Genomic DNA, 27,839 nt, shown 5'->3' on the forward strand with positions numbered 1-27,839 from the left:
ATCATTGGGTTCATTTGGGAACACACCCCCCGCCCACTCATTCTCTGTCTGAATGCTCAAAGACACTCACAGATCGGAGATGTGTCACATCTGGTAGCTCACTCCAAAGGGGATGAGTAGAGAGAACTTTTCCAGAGTTCTTTAATGTTGAGAGTTGCAGCTCTAGAACTCTTTAATGAGACTAAAGACTCTGTAGCCGTCACGCTTCCCAGATCTTACCCACGATGCAAAGCGCTTAGCTCCTTTTGATGTCACAGAGCCGCCTCGGGCGGGGGTAGGGGGTAAGGATGGGGGCGGTGTGTTTGTGTCAGGGATAGTGGAGGAGAGAGTGTGTGTGTGTGTTAAGAAGCTAAGAGTTCCATCCAGAACCACAAACGGGGCGTTTGATCGTCACGAGAGATGAAACGATGTGTGATGAATTTAACACTTAACTCAGTGTGAGAGGCTTGATGATGTGGTTAGGAGGCAGATCCATATTAATGCTCTCTTGCCGCGGCAGGACGCCTCCTCAGTTACAGCTGCCGTATATACAGTATACATGGTGGGAGAACAAGGGGAGGCTGCTCGCTCTCTCCTACATGTCCAACTGTAAATCAGTCCCACTCCACCTAAGGGCTGCATCTTCGCCAAACGACTACGGGCTCTCCGTCTTGATACAGATCGAAGCGAGATACGTAAACCATAACCCTCAAGCACTCAACCGTATCTGAACTGCCTTGCTCTCCTATCAGTAATGCCACATTTCATTCCTCCCAGCACATAATCACAGAGCATGGCTCCCCTTCCGTCATAATATATTGGCTGTTTTTGCATCCGATGAATCCCTTGCAGAGACTTACCAACTTGCCAGAGTAAAAGAACCATAAAACACAAGGTTTGTGAGCCAAACAACAAATCTTTTATTTACACTGAAGCTTGAATCACACTGAGGGAGCGACCGGTGCAAAGCCACGGGGCTGACGTGTCACACAGATCCCAGGCAGGTCAGTTTTGCCAAGTATAGCTGTTGACTTTTTTACCGAAGCGTACAGAAAAGACTGCACGAGCCAAGAAACGCAGCCATATTTGCAATTTAAACATCAATTACTTCTTATTTTCTTTAATACTTTTACAATTTGTATACAAGTGATGATAGTAGTAAGTCATAAAAAGCTCCAGAATAGAAAGGCTGTGGGTGTTGTTGAGAAAAACCAGGGGAGGCAGAGGAGAAAAAAAGACGGAGAGTGATTGTTAAAAAAAAGAACAGATCGAAAAAAGTTGAAATGGGAGTCACATTTGAATCCAGACCTGGTTTCTTCCCCTTTCAGTCCGAGGGTAAAACATTTAAATAAATATCATATTCAATTAATGTTACTCAATCCGTTCAACAGCACTATTCAAATGAACTGACCCCATCTGGTAGAAAGTTATTGCAGAAGAGTTAGGCCATGAGTGGTTTTGGTCGAGTCAAAAGTGGGAACACTGAGGCTCCCTGCACTTAGTGAGCCACAGCACAACTCAAGGGTTAGGAAATAGAGGAGGAGGAGGAGGAGGAGGAGGAGTGGACTCCCGCTGGACTTCAGATGGACAAGTGAGAAGAAAGTTGATGTCAAACGGAGGAGAGATAGAGAGATAGAGATAGAGAGGAGAGGGAGGTGCTGCTCAGAACTTCTTGAACTCCACGTCTTCCGGTGGACTCATATCCACTGTTCTCTTGCCCACGTCGACCCAGTTGGTGCTCAGGACCGTACCACCTGACTCCATCTGCATAGAGAGGGGGAGAGAGAGAGAGATCAGGGGGAGGGAAGCACTTTAGTGGAATGATCCCACATTTCATTAGCACTGTAGTTACATAACACCTTCCCTCTGCTTAAAAATTCTTAAGTTAAGCGCACTGCAGTATAATTTATAGCAAACGTATTGATGAACAAGGTGGGGTTCTTTTAAATAGTCACACATTTTTACCTTTCATCTGCTTGAGATTGTATTGTTCGCGATGCAGAATGCTGATAGACCTAAATCGGCTATCAACATTTACCTGCCATCACACACATCCTTCCATGCACATTGCTGCACTCATACAGAAGCTCATTAATGAGATGTGTTATGTATTCCTTTCACGTGTGTAAAAATAAAAGCCAATGCTGCTCTACTTGTTTGTTTTTGTGGTAGCGCTTTCAGCTAATGTCTACCACACACTAGAAGACTCTGAAAGGTCTGACGCACTCTCACATTTAAAGACAATCTGTCATGAATCACTGAGTTTTTAGCTGTAGATCATAATGTTTTGCTGGTGAACTTGAGTTACTATTGGCAAGAGCCAAGACTAATAACGTACAATAATATTAAACATGTTTGATTAAAACAGAAATGTTACAAGATGAGAGAAAGACCAACTTGAGACAGCTCGGACTGAGTTTTAAGACCACGATACACCCAAAAGATTGAGGTGACAGGAGGGGCGTGCCCCAACACTAGCAGAACTCTCACGATTTGGTTCCGACATTGGAAATTTGTCTGGGACAGTTGCTTGAAAAGTAATTTGCTGCAAGGCCAGCATAAAGGAAATACCTGCTATTCTTAGTGCCACAATAGGAACCATTCTTAATTTGAGGCTTACTTTGCACAATTGATTGAAAAAGAAAAAACGTATGGTGTCGGGACAACTTCAATGTCCCAAAATCAATAATTGTATACGTGACGTGTGAGAGTGTGGGTCACTGTACGTTTGGGCCTTCTGAAGAAGTGATGGAAAACAAGAGAAGGCTTCTTTAAATATTATTTTTTCAGTAAGACAGTTGACCGGATGTATTTCCTAACCGGATCACATGGATGAAGAGCTCATTGAAATAGAGGATGAAAGACAAAACATTTGCCTGCCCTGGATAGTGGATACGGTAAACAACAGTGACTAAAGCTATGCAAAGCAGTAAACGCATGTTGGCAGCATGCATTGAAAGATCTTAACAGCTGTTGGATTGATTGCTATGATATTTAGTAAAGACCTTCATGCTTCTCAGAAGATGAAGCAAAGCTAAGTGACTGTGGCTATCCACTGACTTCTCCTGTAGTGTCACCATGAGGTTAACATTTTTGGCTTTGCATGAATTATCTCACAACCATTTAAAAAATTTCAATTTGTGAATTAGTTAGTTTTGACTTTTGAGTGCTAATAAGCAAATGTTAGCATGTCAAGATGCTGAAATAAGAGGGTAAAAATGGCCAAATTTACACCTGCTTTGCATCAGCAAGTTAGCATTGTCAATGTACCGTATTTTCCGCACTATAAGCCGCACTGGACTATAAGCCGCAGGTGTTATAATGTTTAATTACCATATGTAAGAATTCGTGCACAGAGGGGATTGTCGGGAAAGAGATGGCTGCTTGAGGAATCTCCCATTTATTAACATTTCAACAAACAAGTTGCATATTTGCATAACGTATTCAAGTGTTACCATTTAGTGCAATAGCTACTACGGATGGGCACGAGTGTTTTCGCTACTCGTGTGATCGCTTGCATTCCTCGAGGATCAATCGATTCCTCGTTAAACTTTTTTCTATTTTTAGAACGCAACGCATCTGTCTGCAGAACAACGGTTCACCGCAATAAAGCGCTCAATGCTTATTGTCAAACAGTCACAGTTGCCATATGATATTAAGGATTTATTCCCACAAGTTTAAAACACATTTTCCTCACTGTAATTAAATAGACGGGCCACAATTTAATCTGATCGAGTAGGTCTGCGTTGGGGAGAAAAAAAGAGAAAAAAAGCATGGGCTGTAGTCACCATTTAAAATAAGAAGGGCAGCAAATAATATTAAATGATTGTCCTACAATTTAAATACATATAAATAACTCACCAAAGCAGATAGTTGTATATCCAACCGCGTAATGCTCACTCCGTGTCCGTGAATAATTACCGCGACTAATTCCTCATTAACGGAACGTTACACCGGTCGGTTTTTGAATCTTATCCCCATATTCCCTATTGAAGGCTTCTTAACTGTTGTTGGCTCGGAGCGAATGTGCCTGAAGTAAGCCTTGCTTCTTCTTTACTTTTCTTTCCAAGCGGAGAGCACCTTGCATGCTCACCTGGAGTCTAGGCTACTCATTACTAACTGAGAGTAACAGGTGTCATCTCCCCTTTTTATAAACGTAATTTTATCATCTGCTTTGAAATAATTGGACAGTTATATTCCTGAAAATGTTCTGGAGAAAGGAGAGACCGTGTTCAGCTCCGCGGTGCTGTGGAGAACACAGGCTGCGCTGCGGTGGCACAGAGGTGGCAGTTATTTGCAGTTGCTTTTTGACACAACGCTCAGTTTATTGCACTTGCATCAAAATATTTAATTTTGTTAAACTTTATTTTATCCGTTTTGTGCCGTTTTGTACGCGTATATAACATTTTAAAATAGGGGCGGCCCGCCGGCCGGCCGGCCAAAAGGCTACAAACACTAAAAAAAACTAAAAACGATTTTCCTCATCCACCAATCGAGTTCATTTGAAACGAGGAGTACTTGAGTACTCGATTACTAACGCCCATCCCTAGTAGCTACAGAACATATACTGTGCTGTGTAATAACAGGGTCGAAAAATTGGGAAAAAGTCGCGGCTTATAGTCCGAAAAGTACGGTAAGCATATAAACATCATTGATGTGGTTAGCCAGCTGAAGTTGGCAGGAATGAAGACTTGTAGTCCTGTTATAATATCTGTTCAACCTTTGAAGTAGAATTATGCTATATATGAAATTCTTAGTAATATATGTTTGTTATTCATGCAGTTGGATGATCAAACATCAAACTTGGTTGGGAGGCTGGTTGCCTAAGTAGATCAGTATGCAGTTAGATAAATAGCCCAACTTTTTTAATTTAACAAGAATAGAGTTAAAAGGGATTAGTGTAAATGTAAATTTAGTGAAAAAGATTGAGGACGCTAGAATTGCCCGCCCAAGATCATTGTTTTGCTGTAGCCGAGTTTCCAAAGTGTCTTAAACAGAGGTGGAAAGTGCAAACTTTTTGCTTTTCTGCTTAAATTCACACTAATCATGTCCATTTAAAGTCTTGCAGGCCTCCAGACTAACCTTTTTCACTGGTTGCTCCGTTTGGGATCACTTTTTCATCTTAACGCACCAGCATATATTTTGGGTGCACCCAATATAACATTTAATATGACGTGATTAACTTCAGGTGCACCGGTGCGACCAGTGAAAATATCTAGTCACACTTAGCTAATTTGTCACTGTGGGTTAAGCGATTACTAGCAAGAAATCCTCACATGGCTGCGTGTATAATACTTACAAAGGACTTGTTCATGGCTCTTTTGACCTCGTCCGTGCCGTCGCAGTAGATTTGCTGGAAGAGCTTGTTGAGCGCCGCGTCTCCCTCCAGCTTCTCGTTCTTCTCCTCCTCGCTGATGTCCACCACCATCTTGTCCCACTTACAGGCGTGTTGGGACGATGACGGGTACTGGTCTGATTGAGAAAGTGAAATGCTGTTAAAAAAAGGATACAGGTCCGACAGCTTCGATTATAACCAAGTCAGAACGATTTTGAACCTTTAGCAAGACAGTAAGAAGATATGATGATTCACTGCAAAGAGCTTCCTGCTTTTGTGAGACAAGACAAATGTTCATAAACGCCTTCAATTACACACAAAGATGCATTGAGTGAATTCACTGTGCTCTCTTTTGCTACTGAGCCCTTCATTTCAGAAGCTGAAGGCTCACATTGTCATTTGATTTCTATATTCCTTGGATGAAATACGCCCACTGTAATCCCAACAAGAGATGGAGAGAGGGAGAGCGGAGAAAATGTAATCCAGCACCAGACGCACAGTTGACATATTCAGGCCAAGCGTGTTGACACACGGCAATGTGATCTCATAAAATCAGTTGTCAAATATCATGTAACGAAACAGTGCTCCACGTTATAGGCAGGCACTTATAACGGGGGGCGTCGTGGAGGCTGTGATGGTTGCGTGGAAAGGGAGAGTTTTGGCTGCCCACTTAACTTTTACTCCCACTTACAGACACACGCACACACACAGACACACACACACACACACACGCACACACGCACACAGTTACATAAGTAATTAATCCTGTCGGTAATAGGAACATGTGGGCAAAAATCCTGAGTCATATTCCGCTGTCATACCTTTCCCTCTTCTGTGCCTACTTTCGCCGTCAGACTAATGAAAGACTGGAGAAGGCATCGACTGCCCACTCTCATTTCAGCGCAAAACAGACAAACACGGCAGCTTTATATCGATCTTTGCAGTGAGCGAGAGGGGGAGGGGGAGAGAGAGAGAGAGAAATAAAAGAGGCCGTAGTGTGAAAGGGAGCAACAGAGAGATGAGAGCAGAGACAGAAGCACAGTTGTGTGGGGGTGAGGAAGCGTAAATTAAAAAAAAATCAAAAAGCCTTGGACTGACTAGGGTCGAAGTGTTTGATGTTGGACTCCTGTCCTTCTCCCTCCAGCTTCTCCCATCTGATGGCATCCGTCTTCTTCATCTTGAACTCCACCTGACGGAAGAGAAGGGGCGATAAAACAGTTAGAACAAAGGCAGGAAACAATGTTAAGCAAAATATGCTGTTTGTTGCGCTGGTACAAAAATAATGCCTCCATTCGAGTGTCATCTTTAAAAAAAAAGAACATCAGATCATTATTGAGGCCAGAGAGAGAAACTGGGCGCTCAAAGCCGGCGAGTGTGTTTGTGCGTGTGTATGTGTATGTGTGTGAGAGAGGGAGACATCAGGGGATATGCGGGGGCACAGCTCAATCTCGGAACCTCACTGACAAGACATACTGCACTAACGAGATGCCTGTCAGCTAGAGGGGCCAGTGTGAGAGACGGTGCGAGGGAGGGAGGGAGAGAGAGAGAGAGAGAGAGAGAGAGAGAGAGAAGGGAGATCCTAATTCCACACTGCAGCATCTGATCCAAATCATTACAGCAGGAGAACATGGGCGAGGAGAGAGAGTAGGGAAGAAAAAAAAAAACAATGAGGGGAGAGGGCACGGACACTGAGCCGCATTGACAGGGGCACATACCAGCAAGACACGCGAGCTCAAGCAATATTGAGCCCCGCCAAGCCAACCCCCACCCGCCGTCACACACTCACACACTGCCACCCATTAACAGGCGCATGTGTTTGATACGTGTGTGCACCCCGCGAAAGACAGTGCTGGTTATGTCGGTGCAATTAAGGAACATTTCTGCTCTGCTGGGCGATGTGATGACTCATTTATGAGGGTGCTGCCGGAGGATAGGCGAGGGAAAGTGAAAGAGGTGAGGCTTTAGAGAGAGGCAGGCAGAGAGAGACTAGCGCTATGAGTGAGCCCCACTGATTGGAAGGGAACTAAAGACGAGTGCGATGGCCAGCGCTACCTGCTACACCGAGGTAATGATGAGCTATACTGCGAGTGGCGGTATATACAGTATACGCTGATAGATCACTTGAGTGTGTGTCAGCGCTTTTTTCCGCTCCACAAAAAAGGGCCTTGTGCTCAGCGAGGCATCTGTGCAGTGTCCGAAATTAACTTTTTTTTCCTCGGCGATGGGGACTGAGAAGCTAAAAAAAGAAAGATTCCCTGCCGAGAATACAGGTTACTGCCCCCAATAATTCACTTTCATCGCTCAAAAAGAGTAAAGTCGCCAAACTTTTTAAAAGTTTGTAGCACAAAGGCCGATTCAAAATGTGGCTGTTTGAATCAGTTGTAAACACTTCTCATGAGCTCAGAGAACATATTATATTGGTCATTTTTTTCAAAGCATGACCCAGTCGTTCCAGGAAGCATGTGCACAGTGTTTTGAGGGGGGAGAAGTTATGTTGGGGCGCCCAGGGTTCTAAAAGGAAATAGTCCAGTTCATTGTATGCATAGACACTGTTAGGTTATCATCTGGTGTGCACTTCATAAAGCTTGGATTTGCATGAAACTCCCTTGGCTGATTCATGAGCAATTACCTAGGGGGCTAAACACCTTTTTTTTTTAAAAACAGACATGGAGCATTGTAAAAGGTTGTTCACCAGAAATGATATCCAGGACCTTCCAGGATCCCAACCTGGGTGGACAACCTGGTCAACTAGCTGCTGGAAAGCTACAGCGGGCCAATAGAGCAAATCAGAACCACTGTTAAGCGAATGGGGGTGGGCTAATAGGGCATTTTTTAAACTTATAGATATCATTATGAAACTTTGCAAGTTGATTACTGACATTAAAACAACAACTTTTTGTATTACAGTATTTTCCAAAAAGTTTGAATAAATATAAAAAATCATCAATATCTTACTAATGATGCGTACATTTGCATATCTGCAAAGCCCCAAAATCTAGATGTTGGACAAAAGCAGAGTCAATTTGTTTTTAAATTTTGAAAACAAAACAAGTGTCCAACTGCCTGAAGCTTTCCTAATCACAGTTCAAATTTGATCAATAACCCATAGAAAATTAATTTTTTTTTACACAGTTTTTTCCAAGGGAATGTCTAGCCGTTTCCTAAAATACCAGCTGGAGACTCCAAAAGGACACTTTTGGTCCATGGCACATGAAATGTAACTGTGTAAAACATTTATTTTCTATGGGTTATTGATCAAATTTGAACTGTGATTAGGAAAGGCTTCAGGCAGTTGGACACTTGTTTTGTATTCAAAATTTAAAAACAAATTGACTCTGCTTTTGTCCAACATCTAGATTTTGGGGCGCTGCAGATATGCACATTTACGCATCATTAGTAAGATATTGATGATGTTTCATATTTATTTAAACATTTTGGAAAATACTGTAATACAAAAAGTTTTTGTTTTAATGTCAGTAATCAACTGGCAGAGTTTCATAATGATATCTACAAGTTCCAAAAATTCCCCATTAGCCCATCCCCATTCACCCCCATTCACCTAAACAGTGGTTCTGATTTGCTATGTTGGCCCACTTGTAGCTTTCCAGCAGCTTGTTAACAAGGTTGTCCACCCAGGTTGTGTTCTCAATTGGAACACCTTCTACACCTCTGCCCATTTGTCTGTCGATATTGCGCCGCTCTTGCATTTTAAGCACAAATATTTGCACATAGATCTTAAGAAATAACGTTTCTTACAGTCAACCGTCTTATATTCTAGACTTTGCGGTACTTGCTTTTTACTTCTGATCTTCTCTATGGTTATTGTGTGCACCAATATACCATGGAAAATTCCTTGCATGTAAAAACTTACCGAGCAAGAAGAAATTGGATTATGAATCTCCCAGTCTAATCATCTGACTTGCCCTGGCAACTAGTGGTGACAGCCTCCCTGTGCCACAGAGCCCTCAGCCTTTTCCACAGGCCGTGTAGAGCTGCAATGATTAGCTGTTTAACCATTAGATTAATTTAGCTTGATTATGGATTAATGTTATCATTTTGATAGATAGAAACGTTCTTTGGTTCTAGCTTCAGTAAATGTGGGTATCCATCCAACTGTATTTATGCAAATGAAAGATATTGGATTGAAGGGGAAATGCTCAAAATAATAAAACTAAAATGGCTGCATAAGAAACATCAGATCCGCGTGGTGTCCATGAGGAGACAGTACTTTCAACATTTTCATTGTGATGATTCAATAGAAACCTAGTGGAGATGCTCCCCACCTACTGCTTATACTAATGAACCAAATTCTAATAGTCACATAAAGATAATTGAAGGAAACAGGAATTAACTTTTTCTCTGCAGATTTGTTCTACGGATGGAAATCCAGCTAGTGTGAGAATTCCGAAGCTTTTCTTAGTAATATATGAAAGTTAACTGAATATTTTTTTGTGTTCTTCTGACACAATTGGTTTTGGACTAAACCATGAATTTAGAAAAAACTATAAGGCGACGGTTTTCTCAAAAATCGGATGCCATTACATAAACTCAATTTGTTTTTGTTTAATTTTTTTTTACATCCGGTATACATCTGTGTCTCTATGGTGATCCTTTTTTTTGGTTTTATAAATCCTATTCAGCAGTTGTGACTTGTTTGTGTTGGATAAACTTGTTTTTAAAGTGATTTTTGAGACAGCTCCTGACGGCATATTAAATCCTTTTTCTGTCTTTTTGACAGACGCACGCCTGCTATCTGGGCACAGATGCTCCTTTGAGCTCCGTTAGGGGTATCATGGAGCTTTGAAGACTTCAGTACGAATCAAAATGCTGATTTGCAAGACTTGCTTCAATGGCTGACAAATACTGCTAATTAGCATTCAGGCTAACATGGCCTTTGTAGCTGCTGTGCTTTTAATTCAGACTAAGTTATGCTGGATTCCTTTAGACGATGATAATATTTTTTGTGTTTTTGATTTTTTGTCTACCCCTTTGTAAGCGGCCACATAATTGGATATTAACTCGAAAGACTTGAATGGAAGGTATCACTTTAAGATTGAAACGTGAATGATCACAGTTAGTCTGGAAGAGAAAAGAATCAGAGACTGTGGCCAAAGCAAATTTAATTTTCTCATCTTAAAATAACCAGCAGATGTTGCGGTGGCCATTATTTATCCCTTAATGTTTCTGTAGGGTGACGTGCTCCTGAACTCAAAGTGTGTGTTCCTCTATGCGTGCTCCTGGGCCATACAACATTAATCTGCTGCCACATCTGTGTGTCCTGGCTTTTAGGGGATATGGCAGGCCAGGCGCCGTGTGTGTGCGTCTCTCTGTGTGCGCTTCTGTGTGTGTGTGTGACAGGCGAAGCAATGGCTCGTAAAGGGATGTGACAGCACAGCCACAAACGGGGGCCACCACCCATAGGACCTCAAGGGCTGGACTTTACAATACTGCTATTCACACACACTCAGACAGACACACATGTGGACACGCAAACATGCTATTTACAGAGGGGTGCTGGGGTCCCGTGTCGCTTGTCACATGCCACCCCCTCCCTCCCCTCCCTCCCTGACTGTCATTACTCCTCGCCCGGCATCTTCTTTTTCCAGATCCTCGCGGATTTCAAAACAAACTCGGGCTAAAAAGGAGCATCAATGAAATGAATATAAATATTCTCAGACGTTGACAGGCATGCAAATTAAAGAGGGGAGACGCCACTTTAGCTATTCCCCAAACAGAGATGAGTTTTGAACTGAATGAACGAGCGAGTGTTGATTCCAAATTGCGTTTGAGTGTGTACTGAGTGCGCGCGTCCCCAGTGTGTGCGTCAGCCGTCTGTTCTGATCAAACACACTGGTGTGTAATTGGCTCCCCGTTGTCGCGGTGACCCCTGCGGTAGGAATGTCTGTCGTGGCGGAGGACAGGAGGAGGTCGCACTGACGATAATGTGCCATGGATCACATGTACACAAACACACACATACAAACACACACATGCACACACACACATGCACACAGTGCAAATACTTTGTGTAAATGGCACAAGTGTGTTGAAAGATTACTGTTCAGCTTCTGTATGTGTATGTGTGTGTTAGCGCTTGCACACTCATGCCCGGCTTAGCCTTCCCCTGCTAAGTTGTCTTTAAAGACAGCGAGGAGATGAAGCGTAAACATTGTGGAGCGAGGAGTGCAGGCCAGCCTATTACCGAGACAGACAGAGCGACGTTGTTTTGAAATCAACAGCTCCGAGGGGCAGAGCTTTTTTTTTTTTAACCGCTCATTAGGAATGCATGCCAATCTGTAGAAACTAGATTTGCTGATGCTGTTGTTCATTTGAATGTTGTTTCCCCCCCAGTGGCTCTCCTTGGCTTAAGAATAAATGAAATGGTTTCAAAATATTTAAATGAGACACGCTTTGAGAAAACTGCTCAGTCCGTTGGGGTCTCTAGCATTGCTGGCACGAGTATGCACACATTTCACCTGCAGAGTTTAAGAGGAGATCTGTGCTTTTTATGCCATCCTGAACCTTTGAATGTTGTTACCAATGAGGGCTTATAAACTCAATACTGTGAGTGTGCGTGCGTGTGTGTAGGGGCCATGTGTACCGGAGGAGCCCAGTGGACCAGGGAACAGTCAGGGCTTTGTGGGAGAGGACGAGGGTTTGTACACTCTCTCTCGTTATCCTAGAGGTAGGTATGTGTGTGTTTGTATGAGACAGACAGAGAAAGACGGGAGGGGTGTGTGTTTTTGTATGTGTGTGTGCGTGTGTGTGAGTGAGGGACTACGGGAGAGACTGACACAACAAAGAGAAAGAAGGTAAATGAGGAAGAAAGGTTGGTAAAAAAAGACAGGGTCTGTAGAGTCATGACCATCTTCAGTTGTGGTCTCTCTAAGACTGAGCCCTTGTTTAAGCTGCAACCCACGTGCACCTCTGGTATGCAGTGTCTGCTGTTGCCATGGAAAGAAAGTGAGTGAGAAATTGAGCGAGAGCGAGTGCTGTTTTGAGAGGGGGCAGTTTCTATGCAGGTCAGCCTCTTTCTCGGCACAGTGAAGCCAGTTGATATAAGGCACACAATGTAGAAATCAGTTTATGTAACCCTACTAATCAAATTGTCCACTTATTTTTTTTTTGCTACAGTGGCACCATGAAGGTGTACAAGTCCAGCAACTTTCATTTACCCTGTGGCCTTATGAAATAAACTCATAGAAATATCATCGTGGCTGCTATTAGGGGTATTTTCAAAGTTAATATCATAGCATTTCTATCAGCGCTAAATGTAAGCACTCGTTTTTCTGTATTGGCTACTTCATCAATTTCATGTTAGATTACATTTAGAATACACTTTTTTCATTTCCCAAGTGAAGCAATCTTCTTAAAATGTCAATAATTTAAATTTTTATAACAAGAATGTAACAGAGTTTAGATTTTGTTGGTTGCTGTCAGGTCCAAAAATGTACTGTTTTGATTCAGTAAAACATAGTTTCAGACAAACACAGTTAGTGACTACTTGGTGGACACAAAATAGTATTAAGCCTTACATAATTACCTCAGTAGTTGGTGGTGACCAATGAATATTACTAGGGCCCAGGTGGCCAAAAACAAATGAATGATAACTCCAACATGGGTGAATATATAAATATGCAAACAGGCTGGGTGTTGTTAACACGTTAATTATTATCTCCATATAATTTTTTTCATTAAGAAATGTTTGATACATTTTTGATATGATTAAATCACCCATAAAGTGGGGGAGGGGAGGGCGCTAATGCACCACTAGTTACCATTGCTAACGGCAATTAAACAAAAAAGACCTACAATAAATCACGTTGCAGATATTTTTCGATTTTTATAATCCAGCAAAAACAGAGCAGTGTGCACTTCAAACTGTGCCAAACACATATGTATATTTAGATGTTTTACTCATCCTCTCTATTTCTATTGTATGCACCAACAGAACAGCAAATTCCTTGTATGTTTAAACTTGGCAAACCTGATTCTGAAACAAGCCTTGAAACTTGAAAGAAACAATGAATTTACATTTATCATGACAATTGCCAATATCGACTCATTGAAAATACTTATCCCGATAATTTAATTTTTGCAATATCGGCCAGTCCTATAAGTATTAGTTACGTGTGGACCACCTATATGACCATTATCCTTTGCCGACCTGCTTATACAAATACAAATTAAGAGGCTTCAGAAGATGCTGTGCCCAAAAAACTGTGGAAAGATCAGCAGAATGAAAGTTTTTGGGAAAACAGAGGATTCTGAGAAGAAAGCAGAGCCTTACATATTGGCAAGACCGAATGGATCAATGCCCTAAAAAAACAAATTCCTACTTCTTAACGATTTAAAAAAAAAAACAATCAAATCAACTCACACAAAAAGCCTGATACACAGGCTAAAACCTGACAGTGGTCTAAACCCTGAATCAGCACACACTCAGCCAGTGCGCTCATTAGCCCAGATCCTCTAGAATACACACTAATTAGTCTATAGTAAAATAAATAGTGCACTTCCTACTCATTAGGCCCATAATCACCTTAAACAGTGCTGAGGAACTCTCAGCAAGTACAGCCTAATAACTAAATGTGTGTGTGAGTGTGTGTGTGTGTGTGTGTGTGTGTGTGTGTGTGTGTGTGTGTGTGTGTGTGTGTGTGTGTGTGTGTGTGTGTGTGTGTGTGTAGGAGTGAGGATTTGTGCATGTGTGTGAATCTCCTGTTAGCTGCTCAGATGAACTGCGCTCACGTCTCCACAGGAGCCTCACGGTATACAGTGAGAGTGGATTTTCTCATTTCTACTCCAGCTACAGTGAGCTTTAGCAGCATTAAGGAATTATAGGTGACGGCCGACTTTATACTGCTTTAAATTATGGAGGAGATTATGATGTTAATCTCAGAGTGCTAACCCAAGTAATGATCAGTCGCAATTTGAGTGAGCTGCTTAAACTTCCATCTGCACGGCTTTCTTCTTTTCAAATTGAAATCTGACATTTGATTAATTATAATCTTTAATAAAGATGCAAACATGATCAGCTATTGAGACACATAAAAGCCTGAATACACACAAGATATCATGTCATTTGATGCTCTCTGGCAACAGTGTAGTAAAGAGATTTGAAGCATCCGCATCTCCCAACTAGTCTGACATTACTACATCAAATCTTCTTTATGGCCACATAAAAAAGGTTCCCTGACATATTTAATAGTCTGCTTCCTCCCTTTTTTTTGAGAACGACAAGGCTACATACTGTACAGTGTTCCCACTCATTCACAGTAAAAATTCAATGACTTTTCATTGACATTCCAAAACTTAGTCGGGTGTTTCTGAGACTTAAAGATTGTTCTTCCTGGTTTGTTTACAACGTTCGTGAACTGAAAAACATGAAGTTGTAAACAGTTTTATATTTAACTGGGCTTAGTGTGGAAAACCATCTGATACTACTGTGTGTACCTGGTTAAACGTTATTATATGTAAAATGACGGCATGTGTTAAATCGTGACTGCCCATAGAGAAAGTATCATATTTCCTGACATTACCTTTACTTGAATACAGCTATATACAACTGTATTCTGGCAGCTACATCAACTGTTAGTTTGATGCTGTTTTATGGTCACAGGTGATTGAATGTTGGTCAGTCGTGGTTACCATGACCTGTCAAGGCACAATGCTTTGATGTGCCTTTTAGGGCAAAATGGACCATTTAACACAATTGATGTTGAAAAGCAGGGAGGTGCTGCACAGGCACAGTTTGTCTGTGCTTCATGAACATATCAGCTGTCACTGTAAAATGTCTGCCAGAAACATGTCAAAGATAAATGTCAGCGGAAACACGTCACATCATCAACAATGTAAAACATGCATAACTGCACTAGCTAAGCTGAAAGTGGGCGTGGTACCTTGGTGGTGAGGACCTTGAAGTTGCTCTGTTGAGGGACAATGGGGTGCAGGAGTTGGAGGTGGAGGTTGTAGTTCTCCCCTGATGCCAGTCTTATCGTGGCAGAGAGCTGGAATGACCACAGACACGCAGACATTAAGCATTATACCTAATTGGCAGCCATTACATTTGGTAGTAAACAACTAAGAAAACACACAAATATGTTATACAGTCTTATTCAAAGCATGTGCCATAGTCTGTCGTCCTATATGGGATATTCAATGGGTGATACAGATCAGTAATCGGCTGATAGATGATAAATAAGGCCGATATCACGCTGTTGCTTTTCCACATTTAAAGGGGTAGTTCAGGATTTTAGACATAGGGCCTTATTCCCAAGTTAGCCTTGGTGTTCTTTATCAGTGCAGACCGTTTTCAACACATTTAATTCAGTCCTTCTAGTTGCAGAGTGCGCTCGTGCTAAGCTAGCGCACGGCATCGGGGGGATACCAGCCTGCTACTAAAACAGTCTTACCCACTCCACAGTACACCCGAGGCCAATCAATTATAACGCCAGACTATCGATGTAAATGTCTGTGTTGATAGAATAATTTTAGAAATAAAACCAACCTCGCATCGCATGAATTATGGCATTTTGAGGGACTACTTTCTTAGCAGCAGCGGACTTTTACTTTGCTGTGTAACCGAATCACTACAGCAGAAAGTAAACAGAGCAGCGTGGGACAGAAACTGAAACTGCACTGCCACCAGTCTACCGTCATTCTGTCCCGGTTCTCTGCTGCAGCTCCAGCGGGGGCTGTCTCTACAGACGCTCTTTCTCTTTCTGCCCTTTGAGCATCCCTCTCAATTCTTCATCAGTGTATTCCGGCTCGTACAGGTACGGGCAGCAGCAGGTAAACAAACTATTATAGAGCCTGTAACCTAGTCCGCCGCTGCCGCAGCCTACAAGGAATAAAGTCCCTCAAAATGCAATATGCGAGGTTGGTTTTATTTCTAAAATTATTCTATCAACACAGACATTTACATCGATAGTCTGGCGTTATAATTGATTGGCCTCGGGTGTACTGTGGAGTGGGTAAGACTGTTTTAGTAGCAGGCTAGGTATCCCCCCGATGCCGTGCGCTAGCTTAGCACGAGCGCACTCTGCAACTAGAAGGACTGAATTAAATGTGTTGAAAACTGTCTCCACTGATAAAGAACACCAAGGCTAACTTGGGAATAAGGCCCTATGTCTAAAATCCTGAACTACCCCTTTAATGACAAACAAAAGTGAACCTAGATGAACATTTATTAAATAAATCTAGACCGACATTTTTTTTGGAAAATAAAAAGGGTGCATTGTTGTTTATTGCAGTTGGCCTTCCCTGGTGTTGGCACTGTAAAATATTGCCATTAAAGAACTTCCGGATTTCTGTCCAGCGGTCTGTAGTTATTGAAATAGCAAAACATTACAGGTAAATTTAAAAAATGCTAACATTGCTCCACAGCAGCCAAACTGACAAGGCTGCCTGCAGTGTCTGCAGAAATATATATTTTTTTTTAAATCGGCCTCTTGAGAGCAGGTATCAGTCGATACAATTAATGGGTCAATCTCAACTAAGTAAGACATCCTTTCAAACAGGACATTTTTGTTTGATTCTCGTCATGCGAGATACAAATTCATATAGTTCAATAGTAGCCTCGGCTCAATTTTTTTTTTCACAGCAGTTTTTGAAAACACACAAACAATAAGAAAGATCAGAAGTGAGTGGGTTGAAAGTGTCAGCTTCTGCACGACAACAGTCATCTGATGTGGCGGTGTGACAGGCAGGAGAATCCTCAGCCTGTCCCCTTCAGCCACAGAGTGACCACTGATGGGACTAGGGAAGGGGTGGGTCATTAGACAGCTCCTAACAGCTTGTCACTCAACAGGACAAGCTGGGTGGCTTGTTGGTTGGGAGGGACACGGCCTCAGCTGTCGCCCAAAAACCTCTGCTCTCCTTACAGACTCTTCACTAAGCAAACGCTGCCCCTCGCATAGGGAAAAAAAAAACACTACAATGCGCCCACTTGAGGTATCACTCGCCTGCACAGTACATCACTTCAGCTCGCAAGCGTTTGAAATTCACCACCACCGACCACTTTACTAAAAGTGGACTACTTTTTCTGATTTGAGACCAACTGTGTGCTAGGAGAAGTGCACTGGGGATAAAAGCTTAGAAAGTTTGCTAAAGTAGCTTTGGGGCAAATTCACAAAAAACTATCAAAGCCGTTAATATTCATTTCCAGTTGAATGCACTGCGCTGTCTGTAGGTACACAGCTGCCTGCACACTCAGTCACTGCCTTTCATCTTTAATTTATTTTGTATATACTGACCTAGTAAAAAATATATATGACTTATCGGAGACTTGGCACAACAGAAGAAGCTTAAACAAGTGGCTGCGTGATTGGGAGCGAGTGAACTATTTCTTTTGAAATGGGGTAAACTCCGTTTGTTATTCTATTAGGAAAGACAAAGTCGTTCCCTGGGGTGCCCTGCAGTTACCCCTCCGAGAGAAGAAAGACAAGAGGAAAAAGAGACAAAGGAAAAAGAGAAGAGAAAGATGCGTGTCCCCGGAGGGCTCTGCAACTGATCCTAGATCAGTTATGCCTTCTATCCACAGACAATTAAGGGGGTTGGAGAAACTGGGGAGGGTAAATTGTTCTCAGATCTGTACTTTGGGGGCAATGTTAACAAGGCACCACTGGAGGCATAGTGGGGTCCATGGGGAGTGTGTGTATGTGTGTGTGTGTGTGCACCAGTGTGTATGTGTGTATTAGATCCATCTAATGGGCCCCCCTGAGGAACACCCAAGAGCAAACCCATCTCTGTTCCACACACACACACACACACACACACACACACACACACACACACACACACACACACACACACACACACACACACACACACACACACACACACACACAGTACATTCAGTGTGTGTGTGTGTGTGTGTAAGTGTGTGTTTATACCTCCTTTTCCGTGAAGTTGGCACACACTCCATCTTTGGGTACATTTTTTGCCATGACTGTGACGATGACTTGAGATTCCGTTTGGTACCAGTCGTGTCTGAAAGAAAGACACACACTTATCTTTATTCTGACCACTGATGAATAGAATATGGAAAGTTGAGGAAACCAAGAACTTTAAAAATGTATTTTATAAAAAGCAGCTCATCATTTCAGTGCACTTACTTCACGGGTGGAACCGCTGGTGTCTGCTGGCTCATTCAGCCCCAGAGACGGGAGGACAATTAGGAGGGGAGGACGTGGTGATAAGGCAGGGGGGATGAGAAAAAGGGACAAAAATTTGAACAAAAAAATACACATAACCATAAAAAAAGACACTCAGTCAAAGCCCTCTTTAGTGCAGGAGCTGATGCTGAGAGCGACATTGCCCCCAGGTGGCCATGCAGAGAAACTCACCGTGTTGCCGCTGCCCATCTGTGTCCTCTCTGGAAAGGGAGAAGAAGAAATGTGGGTGTTTGTGTGTGGCAGAAAACATTTCAAACAAGCCTTAGGCTGCCTTGAATCAAACTCTAAGTCGCTAACGATGATGACTGCAAAAGCTGTCACGATTTGAAATCTAACACACAGAAAACAGACTGATATGCCCCCACATAGACGACACATTGTCACCACCCTCCCTCATTCTTGCAATCAGTTTGTTTACTGGTCCATCCACGCCCACTAAGAGCCCTGTGAGACCAAGCAGGCCTGATCACCGTTTACCAGCATGCTACCATACATTATTCACTGACTTCATTACAGAAAAAAAAAAAAAAAAAAAAAAAAAAAAGAAGAGAGAGAGAGAGATGAGATGATAAGAGGCGTGTTAATGTTGTCTTAATGAGGTCGCGTTAGATATGGGGAGGAGGGGGGCTTGTTTGGGGAGAAAGACTGTGTGTGTGCGTGTGGGTTTGTGTGAATTTTTAAACAAGCACGGTGCCACATGCAATGGAATAAGCAGGTGGTGTTGTGTGTGTGTGTGTGTGTGTGTGTGTGTGTGTGCGTGTGTTGGTAGGTGGTAAACACACTGTCACTAGAAGAAGCGACGACTGCTCCTGGTGTGAGCGTGAGCATGCACAAGTAGGGTGCTTTCAAGTTTTGGAGGGGGGTTGATGTACGCCCTGGTGTGCATTTGCTTTTGTGTGTGTATGTGTGTGTGTGTTTGTGTGCAGTGTGCCGGCAGGCCTATGAAGGGGTTGGGTCTCATCGGGGGCTTTCAAACATCAGTAGAGCTAACTGTGATGAATCTTGGCGCTCCTACGGGGGTGCGTGTGCACGCGGGTGTGAAGCGTGTTTGTCAAAACTCATGCTCTTGTTTACTAGAGATGATCCAGAGGGCCCAGGCATCACCGGCAAAACAGAAACGCAGCCCAGACACGGCATGCATCTTTTATTGGACTAAGCAGCTCTCTGCCTGAACACTGTGAACACACACTGTAGAGGCATGGATGTGATGCGAGCGCTCATTTGTTTGATCAGATGGGCAGATCAAGCTCCCTGACTGTGCCATTTAGCTCAGTGTTTGATAGCAGGCAGGCAGCAGCATATAGAAGTTAGAGGGCAACTGCTAATGGATTTTGAAGTTGGAAACTTTTTTCTAAAAACCGCCACAGGCAATATTGTGTTCCAATCTTTAATACCTTTGATCATATTAAAATAATGAAAACACAAATAGAAAAAGACAGTTTAATATCCTGATCAATTATATTCAAGATCAATATCAGCTCTAAATTCTGGTTTAACCTTCAGTGATTCTTGAGAAGTGGGACGAAACAGGGTGCAATGTTGAAAAAATACAAACCCTATGTTTAGGCAAATTAAATTAAATGTATGTATCCAACATATACTAAGCTACTGAGCTAAGCTTTGACACAACCTTCCAGCTTTTGTCCTTTTTATCAAAATGGGCTTTTTATCTGGCCATTCCTTATTTTGTGTCAACACCGTCAAGACACCAAAACCACAAATTAATTTTCCCTCAATTTATGCTAGACCCATGATATGTACACTGATCACAAATATTCACCAAGACACATCACAAAAAAAATTCAAAATGTATATGAATATGAATATATCGATTTTCCTCTATGTTCTTCAGTTGAACTGTGTAATATATTTTTTACTTTAAAATTAACAGCAATCAAGATGTGTTTCAAATTTCAAAACACCTTCTCATGTTAGGTGACGGGTTACATTTTCACATATGACCAACCATTCCTCAACAACTATGAAATATCATTATGCAATATTATCAAAATAATATAAATCTGACGGAGTTGACAAGTATATCTTACGGAGTTGACAAGTAGGGGAAGGTGGGGTGATTTGTGCATTTTGGAAGTTGCAAAACCCATTGTTTCTAGAAAACCGTGGAAGAAATTGGAAATGTGACCACATATTTAAGAAGAGCCATCCATTTGACTCATCCTGTAAAGAAGGGAGACACAAGGAATAAGATATAAGCACATTTAAGCTCAAAAAACTGTGTTTTGCCTTTCAAAGTAAAATTTCCATGATCAAGGTTTTTTGATTATTGTGTCTGAACAATTATAGACACGTTTGAAAACATTTGACACATGTTTTAGTGCTTTGGTATGCTACACTTTGAGTCTATACAGTTAGCACGATGTCAACCCTAAATTGCTGCATCATGCCTATTATCCAAAATTCTGGGGATGGGGTGATTTGTGCGCAAGGGCCTGGGTGAGTTATAAGTAAGTAAGTAAGTAAAATGTATTTATAAAAGCACATTTATGACAGTTTGCACTGTCCAAAGTGCTGTACATAGTGCATTCAGTAGGTAAACAATGAAGGTAAAATAACAATAACCAAAATAAAAGACGTAAAGCCCATACATCCACATAAACACAGATAGTAGTGCAGAGGTAAGTAAGTAGTGCAGAGGTTAATGGGGAGGAAACACCAGGGTGTACATATGGGTTTTGAGCCTTGATTTAAAGGCAGAAATGTAGGGGGAATCACATTTGTCAGGTGGCAGTTGGTTCCACAAGCACGGAGCAACTAGTGCAAAGTACATTTCTGAGAGTTGTGCCAGTGGCATGGCTGTATACGCTGGTCACCAAAAGAAAGTGATTGTCTACAGTAGCTCAGAAGAGAGTGACATCTCAATTCCACTTAACGACACCACTGATGAGAGTTCAGATGGCCAGAAAGATGATGATGGTGACTTTGTCATTGTGACACAATGACGCACAAATCACCCCACTACGTGGGGTGATTTGTGCGACAAGACAACTTTTTTTCCGAAAGCTATATTTCTTAAACAGTTTATTCCAGATCCAAAGTTTTTATTGCCAGGGATGCACAACATCCTGAAATATATGTACATATTTGAGTTGGAGACATAACTGTCAAGGCCTCACTTTAAAATCACTTTGAGTAAAAAGTTGCACAAATCACCCCACCTTCCCCTATATCTTATGGATTTGACATATTTGACGGTGGTGACAAAAACCCAAATGTAGTCATTTTAACCATCAATAATCAATACTCATCAATAATCAGACTTGCTCTAACAGACTCACACCAAATCGCCTCAGTTTGTATATCATCCTATACTATTTCTAAGAATCATCCATGACAAAGGAAGATTGTGAGAGTTTCCATAAATACAGTATTAGAAAAACTAAACCCTATTTCTATATTTAATATAATTATAATAACTTGAAAACCATCCAAATATGATGCCTTCACATTGAATGTCAACTCCGTCATTGGCCTGTGTTTAAGTTAAATATGTCAACACCATCAGATTTTTTGTCAGATGTTTTGTTTAAGAAACGTTAAATAATTTAACGTTTCTTAAACAAAACAAATGGAGTTTATCTAGTAGCCATTTGGTTTTTCTGTTGATGATAGGTGCTAGTATGAACTGCTTCAGGAAAATAAAATTATCGAAAAATTTCAAATAACTTCTTCAGAAATTGTAAGTTGGTGTTGACATATCATGGTTGTGACACAGGACTTTCAAGATTTGGAATGTAAAATGTTCTAAAACTAACACTTAAAGAGGACCTATGATGCTTTTTGACTTTTATGAACTATAAACGTTGTTATGATGATTCATAGTCATGCTTAACCATACTAAATTATCAAATAATGACTTACATGCATTTCGACGTATTCCCTGCTGACCGTCTGGGGTGTCTGTGCCGAGCACTAAACACTATTCTAGCCAGTCGAGAAGTCACGTCTTCAAAGCGGTCTACCCTTTGTAACTTTGTGACGTCGCATGTAACTTTGTGAAGTCACCACGCGGATGTTTCCATGTATGGTAATGCTGTCACTTCCCTGTTCGCGTCTGCCTCGCGTCTGCCTCGCGCCCTTATAGGTCCATGCTCGCGCTTCCCGCCACTGAAAGTGTTCCGGAAGGAAGGTAACCAATCACAACGGAGTGGGGTTTGCAGGAGGGGGGGGAGGGTAGCGGAGATGGCCGATGCACAGGCGGAGGGAGCGGAGATTGCCGAAGCACACACACTCAAGTGTTGACAGGACGTGCTGAATCGCCAAAATAAGAGAAAGAGCTTCCCGAAAATCTACATAGTTTTTTGTGATGTGATTTGTGTCAGGTTGCTCTATAGCAGTGTAAAACAAGAAATTAAGACCAGAAAAGTAGTATAATAGGTCCTCTTTAAGACAACTAAACACTTATCAGAGCCTGTCTGACTCTAAAGGCCAGGACACATCGGCCAGATAATCGGCCATCGGACATGGTCGGAGAGTCTGGAGGGGGCGGGGACACAAATCTGTTTGGTGTGTTCGGTGACGTCGGCCGTTGTAGATGTCGTCGGGCTTCTTTTCAGCCGATTCAACATGTTTAATCGGCGTCGGGCAGTCTTTCGAATCAGTGAAGCCCGGAAGTGAGGCGGGTAGCACAAACAGCAGTGACGCGCAGGCAATGTCGTAACACTCTCAACACATTGTTTGGCATCATTTCGATGGCTTGATATTTAATACTTGGGATCATGAGGACCGAAGAACTCGAGGAACAACTTATCAGCATGGTAGAGGATAGGCCGTCGCTGTTTGCGGTTGCTGACAAAAATTACTCCAACCGGCTGTCCCATCATTTCCGGCTTCCGTATTTTTTTGGGCCACAATACAGACTAGCGCCGCCTGCTGTTATGGAGACATTACGTCCCGCGGAAGCGCAGAGCGTACAGAAAGTCAGTAGTCGGCTCAGTGTGTTCTTGGCACTTTTTTGGCCGCAACGGGCAGACTGGAGCTGCCTGAATCGGCAGACCCCATTTTCGGGCGACGGTCGGTAGTCGGACCAGTGTTTCCTGGCCTTTATGTACTCTGCAGAGGTAGAATGTGACAAGAGGTCCTTCATAGTGACAGTTGCCCCTTATTTTGCCAGATTTTATTACATTTTAATGGATTGTCTGACAGTGGTGACAAAAAGTGTCCCACCACTTAGAAACCTTATAAAACATGAATGTGTTGTAGAGAAACTGTTTTTATTGATATGAGAGATTATTTAGTGTTGCTTTTGATGAAAAAAGCTCCTTTTAATCATTGAAGTAAATTTTTAATAGGTTTTATTGCATATGAATGATTGAACCCCTTCGTGAGAAGATAACAATTGTCATATATTTGACATAATAATGATACAATTTAATTTAAGGGGATAATTGTGCTCCAGACATTCTATTCTTAATCCCTAATAACATCTACAATTTTTTATATTTTTACTTTTAAAACATAACAGCAGTTAATATTGGAAGACAGTCTTTTGTCCCGCTTCTCAAGAATCACTGCCTTAATAAAAAATAAACATTATTCCGCATTGAGTGTATTTTAGTTTTAGTTAATCGACTTACCACCCATCTTCTCCTGACACCGATTGATCCACGTCTCGAATGATTTGTCAGAATCTGTGGAAATCATAAGAAATAGTAGAAATCTTAATTTTGTAACAAATTTATATATTTTAATCAAATTAAAATAATAGCTAAATGGCAGAATACAGTGAAACCATTAGAGAACGTCAGTGAAGTGTTAATGAGGTCTAAGTTGGGTTGTCCAAGTGCTGGAGAAGGCCAAAGGCAATACGATGGTTTCCAAAGCAGAAATTACTGCATAAGCACGTGTAGTACATTACTGTAGGTTAAATCAGCAGCACAAAGGAGATAACACATATCATGAGCACCATTTGATAACCAGGTTTAGAGCTCATTTGACAAAATAATATCAGCTTAACATTTCCACCTTAATCAAATGTTGCCTTGGTGACATATAGTGAGGTGATGAAACAACGATAAATAAATAATTTAAAATATAATCAGCAGAATAATCAGTACTGGAAATATTTGTAAGTTGCTCTTATACAGTTCAAAAGAAAAACTGAGGCTTTGTGTTTGTGAACTTTGTCATGACTCATTTAGTGTATTTAAATGAAATGTATTACATTAAACATTCAAGAGCATCTGGCTCATCGCCATGTGGAATGTAGAAGAAGAAAAGCAGACATCTTTCTTTAACTGCCTAACTGATTCGACAAAGGCACATGATGATCAATTAATATATTTAATGGTTTATGCAATGGAAATATAACACCTCTAACACTTTAACCACCGTAAAATCAAGCTCAATTTTTGCACATTTACAAGGCTGCGTATGCACACGTGTGTGACAAAATTCAAAATTAAAGTAAGGTACATTTTGTCAGTAAATTAACTGCTAATGAAGTAAAAAATTATGTTCCTATGTAACCTTGCAATATGATGAACAGTACATTGAGCGCTGATTTATGACAGTAGTTTAACTACACAAGAGTATTTTCAAAGCCATTGTGTAAGTTATGAATATATAATCCGTAAGAATTCACACTGCATTATATTTCATCCCTAAAGTTAAGCGACACAGGTTTGGCACTCCACTTAGTGAAGCAGACAGGGTGCTGCTGTGAACAGTGGTTGGTAGAGAGAGTGGGATGGTGGAAAGTTTGTACTGGAGGCTAGAACATGCTGCCTGTACTCACCATCCAGTTGGTGTCCCTGAGTGAAAGCTGCACATGCTGACTCATAATGATCCAGGTGGTATTCTGCTATTCTGCAATTGGGAGAGAAAAACATGCCACACACACTTAGATCGCATAACCTTGTAAAAATTAAAGTGATTTCTTCTGACACACAACATTGGATGTCATGCCTTAAGTAACTTAGATGACTTTTGTACTTCATGGCGGGCTTAAGAGAAAAGTTGAACTATTCATACAAAACTTAACTGAAGTTTTCATTGAACAGTAGGTCAAAAACTCATACCAATCAAGTCTATATTACAGCTTTTACAAACCAACACAGTCACTGGGTCCATGGACAGTCGCTTAAGTTTAAAACACACAACAAACACCTATAAGTTTTTTGTTCCCGTCGTGTTCCGTATAATATTATAGTACACACCCTGTTCGTATGAAAGCGAGGGGAAGGCTGGGTTGTAGCTGCTGGGCTTTTTTGGCATCTTCAACAGCACCTGCGGAGAGAAGACAACAATATGTTTATCACATACACACATACTTTCATCCAGGCTGCACTTAGAAAAATTAATATTCATGCAACTGTAATTTCGTCCAGTGATTGCTGACTGTAACATATCATCAATTGAAGCATCTCATCGCAAATAATAGCCTGAGCAAGAATGGCTTCTCCAGAGATTTTGGGTACCACACCAAATAACACTCCGTCATAGGGCTGGGCGATTAATTGAAATTAAATTTCGATTACGATTTTGGCTTCCCTCGATCATGAAAACAAGATAATCGTAATAAAACGATTATTGTGTCTTGTGTGGTAAATGCAGCGAACCCTTCTGTGGTGCGCTCTGCCCCGCCCCCGTCCGAACACTTTCGCTTTCAGCGATTGCAGTGCAATGGTTTGTTCAGCATAAAGTTAAAGTACTCGCCCAAGACTGATGTTAAATCGAAACACAAACGCCTTGCCCGAGCGAAATAGCAAGTTGCCAGTTGAAACTCTGTGGCGGTGGGTAACGGTGTCATTCACAGTGACACCTCGCCAGTGTGAGCCGCCGCACAGAAAAGCCCTGTGGCTTTACGGCTAAAATAAACCGGGGATATCCTTCCCGTTAACGTTGTTGATGTGGAAGGCTTCCGCGATCGGATTGCATTTCTTGAGCCTGGATACACAGAGCCATGTCGCCAAACTGACAGCGCGACGAGAAAATATACAGTGATCTGCCTCCCTCCGTTAGTTTCAGTCTACGTTAAATTACGTTTAAATAAAACCGATTTAAATAATCGTGATTACAATATCAATTAAAATAATCGTGATTATAATGTTTGCCATAATCGAGCAGCCCTACTCCGTCATTGCGGGCAGTTAACAAAAGAAAAATAAATAAACGGAATTAATGGGATTTGAAGACATATATATTTCTTGCAAGCAACTACAATCATGCAAATGTATCCTTCAAAAAGACCAACATGTCTGTCAGCACCAGCACATATATGTAGACTTACAGCTGTAGTTTTTGAGGAGTATGTGGGCATAGGCACGCTGGCAAAACCACTCAGGGTTGTCAGCGTTTTCTTGCAAGGCCTCATTGATTGCCTGAAAGAGGAGAGATAGCATTTATTGTAAGTGGACACTAGCTCACAGTTCTGTTTTCATTCAGAAAGATTGGAGATAATGATGGGGAAGCAACACTGGCTGACATGTTTGTCTCATCTGTTGTTACACTGTCACAAACCCACCATTTTTATAAAGACAATCCTTATTATTCTAGAGAATCTCTAATATAGTAGTGAAACTGCTGATACTTAACATTACTAATGAGAACTGTATGTTTTGCCTGAACTTAAATGGCAGCTGTACTATTATTCATGTGAGAACTGAGGAATGACTATTAAAAAGGCTTGAACAAGTCTATACAATTAGTTATTAATATCATTCGTTACTTCATACAAATCGAAAGTGCTGAAGATGACACTGCATGCTTGTCATGTTGATAGCCTAACACGTCTAAAAAAACGTTTTCTAACAGTGGTCAAGTTCAACAGAACGTGTCCTCCAATATCACAGAATTACTGTTATCTAATGTATAATGATGCCTTCTTGATACAATGTCATTCTAACAGGAAACGTTAGCTAATTAGGCTAGCTTGTAACAGTGTCCAAATCATTGCTAACACCAGCAACATTAAGCTAACCAACACCACAGCCAATCTTCCTCATAAAATAGCAAATGAGACGAGTTTGAGGTTAATTTTATAACCTTAGAAAACAACCACATCTGTCTAAATCGCTTATGCTATTTGTGTATAGCTAGCTAAGGCTAATGTTTACCTCCAGAGCTTTCTGTGGATCTTCGTCAATGAAGCTATCGGGGAAGCTGCTAAAGCGAAAGGAGAGACCAAACGTTAACCAGCTGATAAAGTGAACAATGTATACACACATTTTAATAGCAAATTCATGTAAGTTAAGTTGCACTTGCCGTCCGGTTGCCATGGGGTTGCTGCGGATGTACACAGTGTGTCAGGAAAGTTCTAGCAAAAGATGAAAAGACGAAACGTGATAGCGGCAACCAACCCAACCGACAGCCACAGCTCGAGCCCCCGG

At 41.5% G+C, this 27,839-nt stretch overlaps 1 protein-coding gene across 3 annotated transcripts; it reads right to left on the reverse strand.

Annotated features, from left to right (window-relative positions):
- Nucleotides 1-888: 888 nt before the first annotated feature.
- Nucleotides 889-27,839, reverse strand: sugt1 (SGT1 homolog, MIS12 kinetochore complex assembly cochaperone). 3 transcript variants are annotated; one of them, XM_080033553.1, is made up of 13 exons: nt 27,715-27,839; nt 27,567-27,615; nt 26,741-26,831; nt 25,668-25,737; nt 25,247-25,317; nt 24,087-24,140; nt 18,661-18,689; nt 18,430-18,452; nt 18,208-18,304; nt 15,214-15,321; nt 6,413-6,503; nt 5,279-5,451; nt 889-1,743 (listed from the first exon to the last, which is right to left on the reverse strand). In XM_080033553.1, exons 1-13 carry the CDS (start codon nt 27,726-27,728, stop codon nt 1,642-1,644), a joined length of 972 nt encoding a protein of 323 aa, XP_079889679.1. In that variant the 5' UTR covers nt 27,729-27,839; the 3' UTR covers nt 889-1,641. The 3 variants fall into 3 exon arrangements, with proteins under 3 accessions (XP_079889679.1, XP_079889677.1, XP_079889678.1); XM_080033551.1 differs by having other exon boundaries at nt 18,430-18,455; XM_080033552.1 differs by having other exon boundaries at nt 18,430-18,455; nt 27,567-27,612; nt 27,715-27,830.

Source organism: Ammodytes marinus (genome assembly GCF_949987685.1).
Source record: "Ammodytes marinus genome assembly, chromosome: 9".
Lineage (NCBI taxonomy): Eukaryota > Metazoa > Chordata > Actinopteri > Uranoscopiformes > Ammodytidae > Ammodytes > Ammodytes marinus.

Coding starts and splice junctions, on each gene's coding strand:
- sugt1 (XM_080033551.1), bottom strand. Junction 26,832..27,566: donor ATCCACAGAAAGCTCTGGAG/GTAAACATTAGC, acceptor CTCCTCTTTCAG/GCAATCAATGAGGCCTTGCA. Junction 6,504..15,213: donor TCAAGGTCCTCACCACCAAG/GTACCACGCCCA, acceptor CTCTTCCGTCAG/GTGGAGTTCAAGATGAAGAA.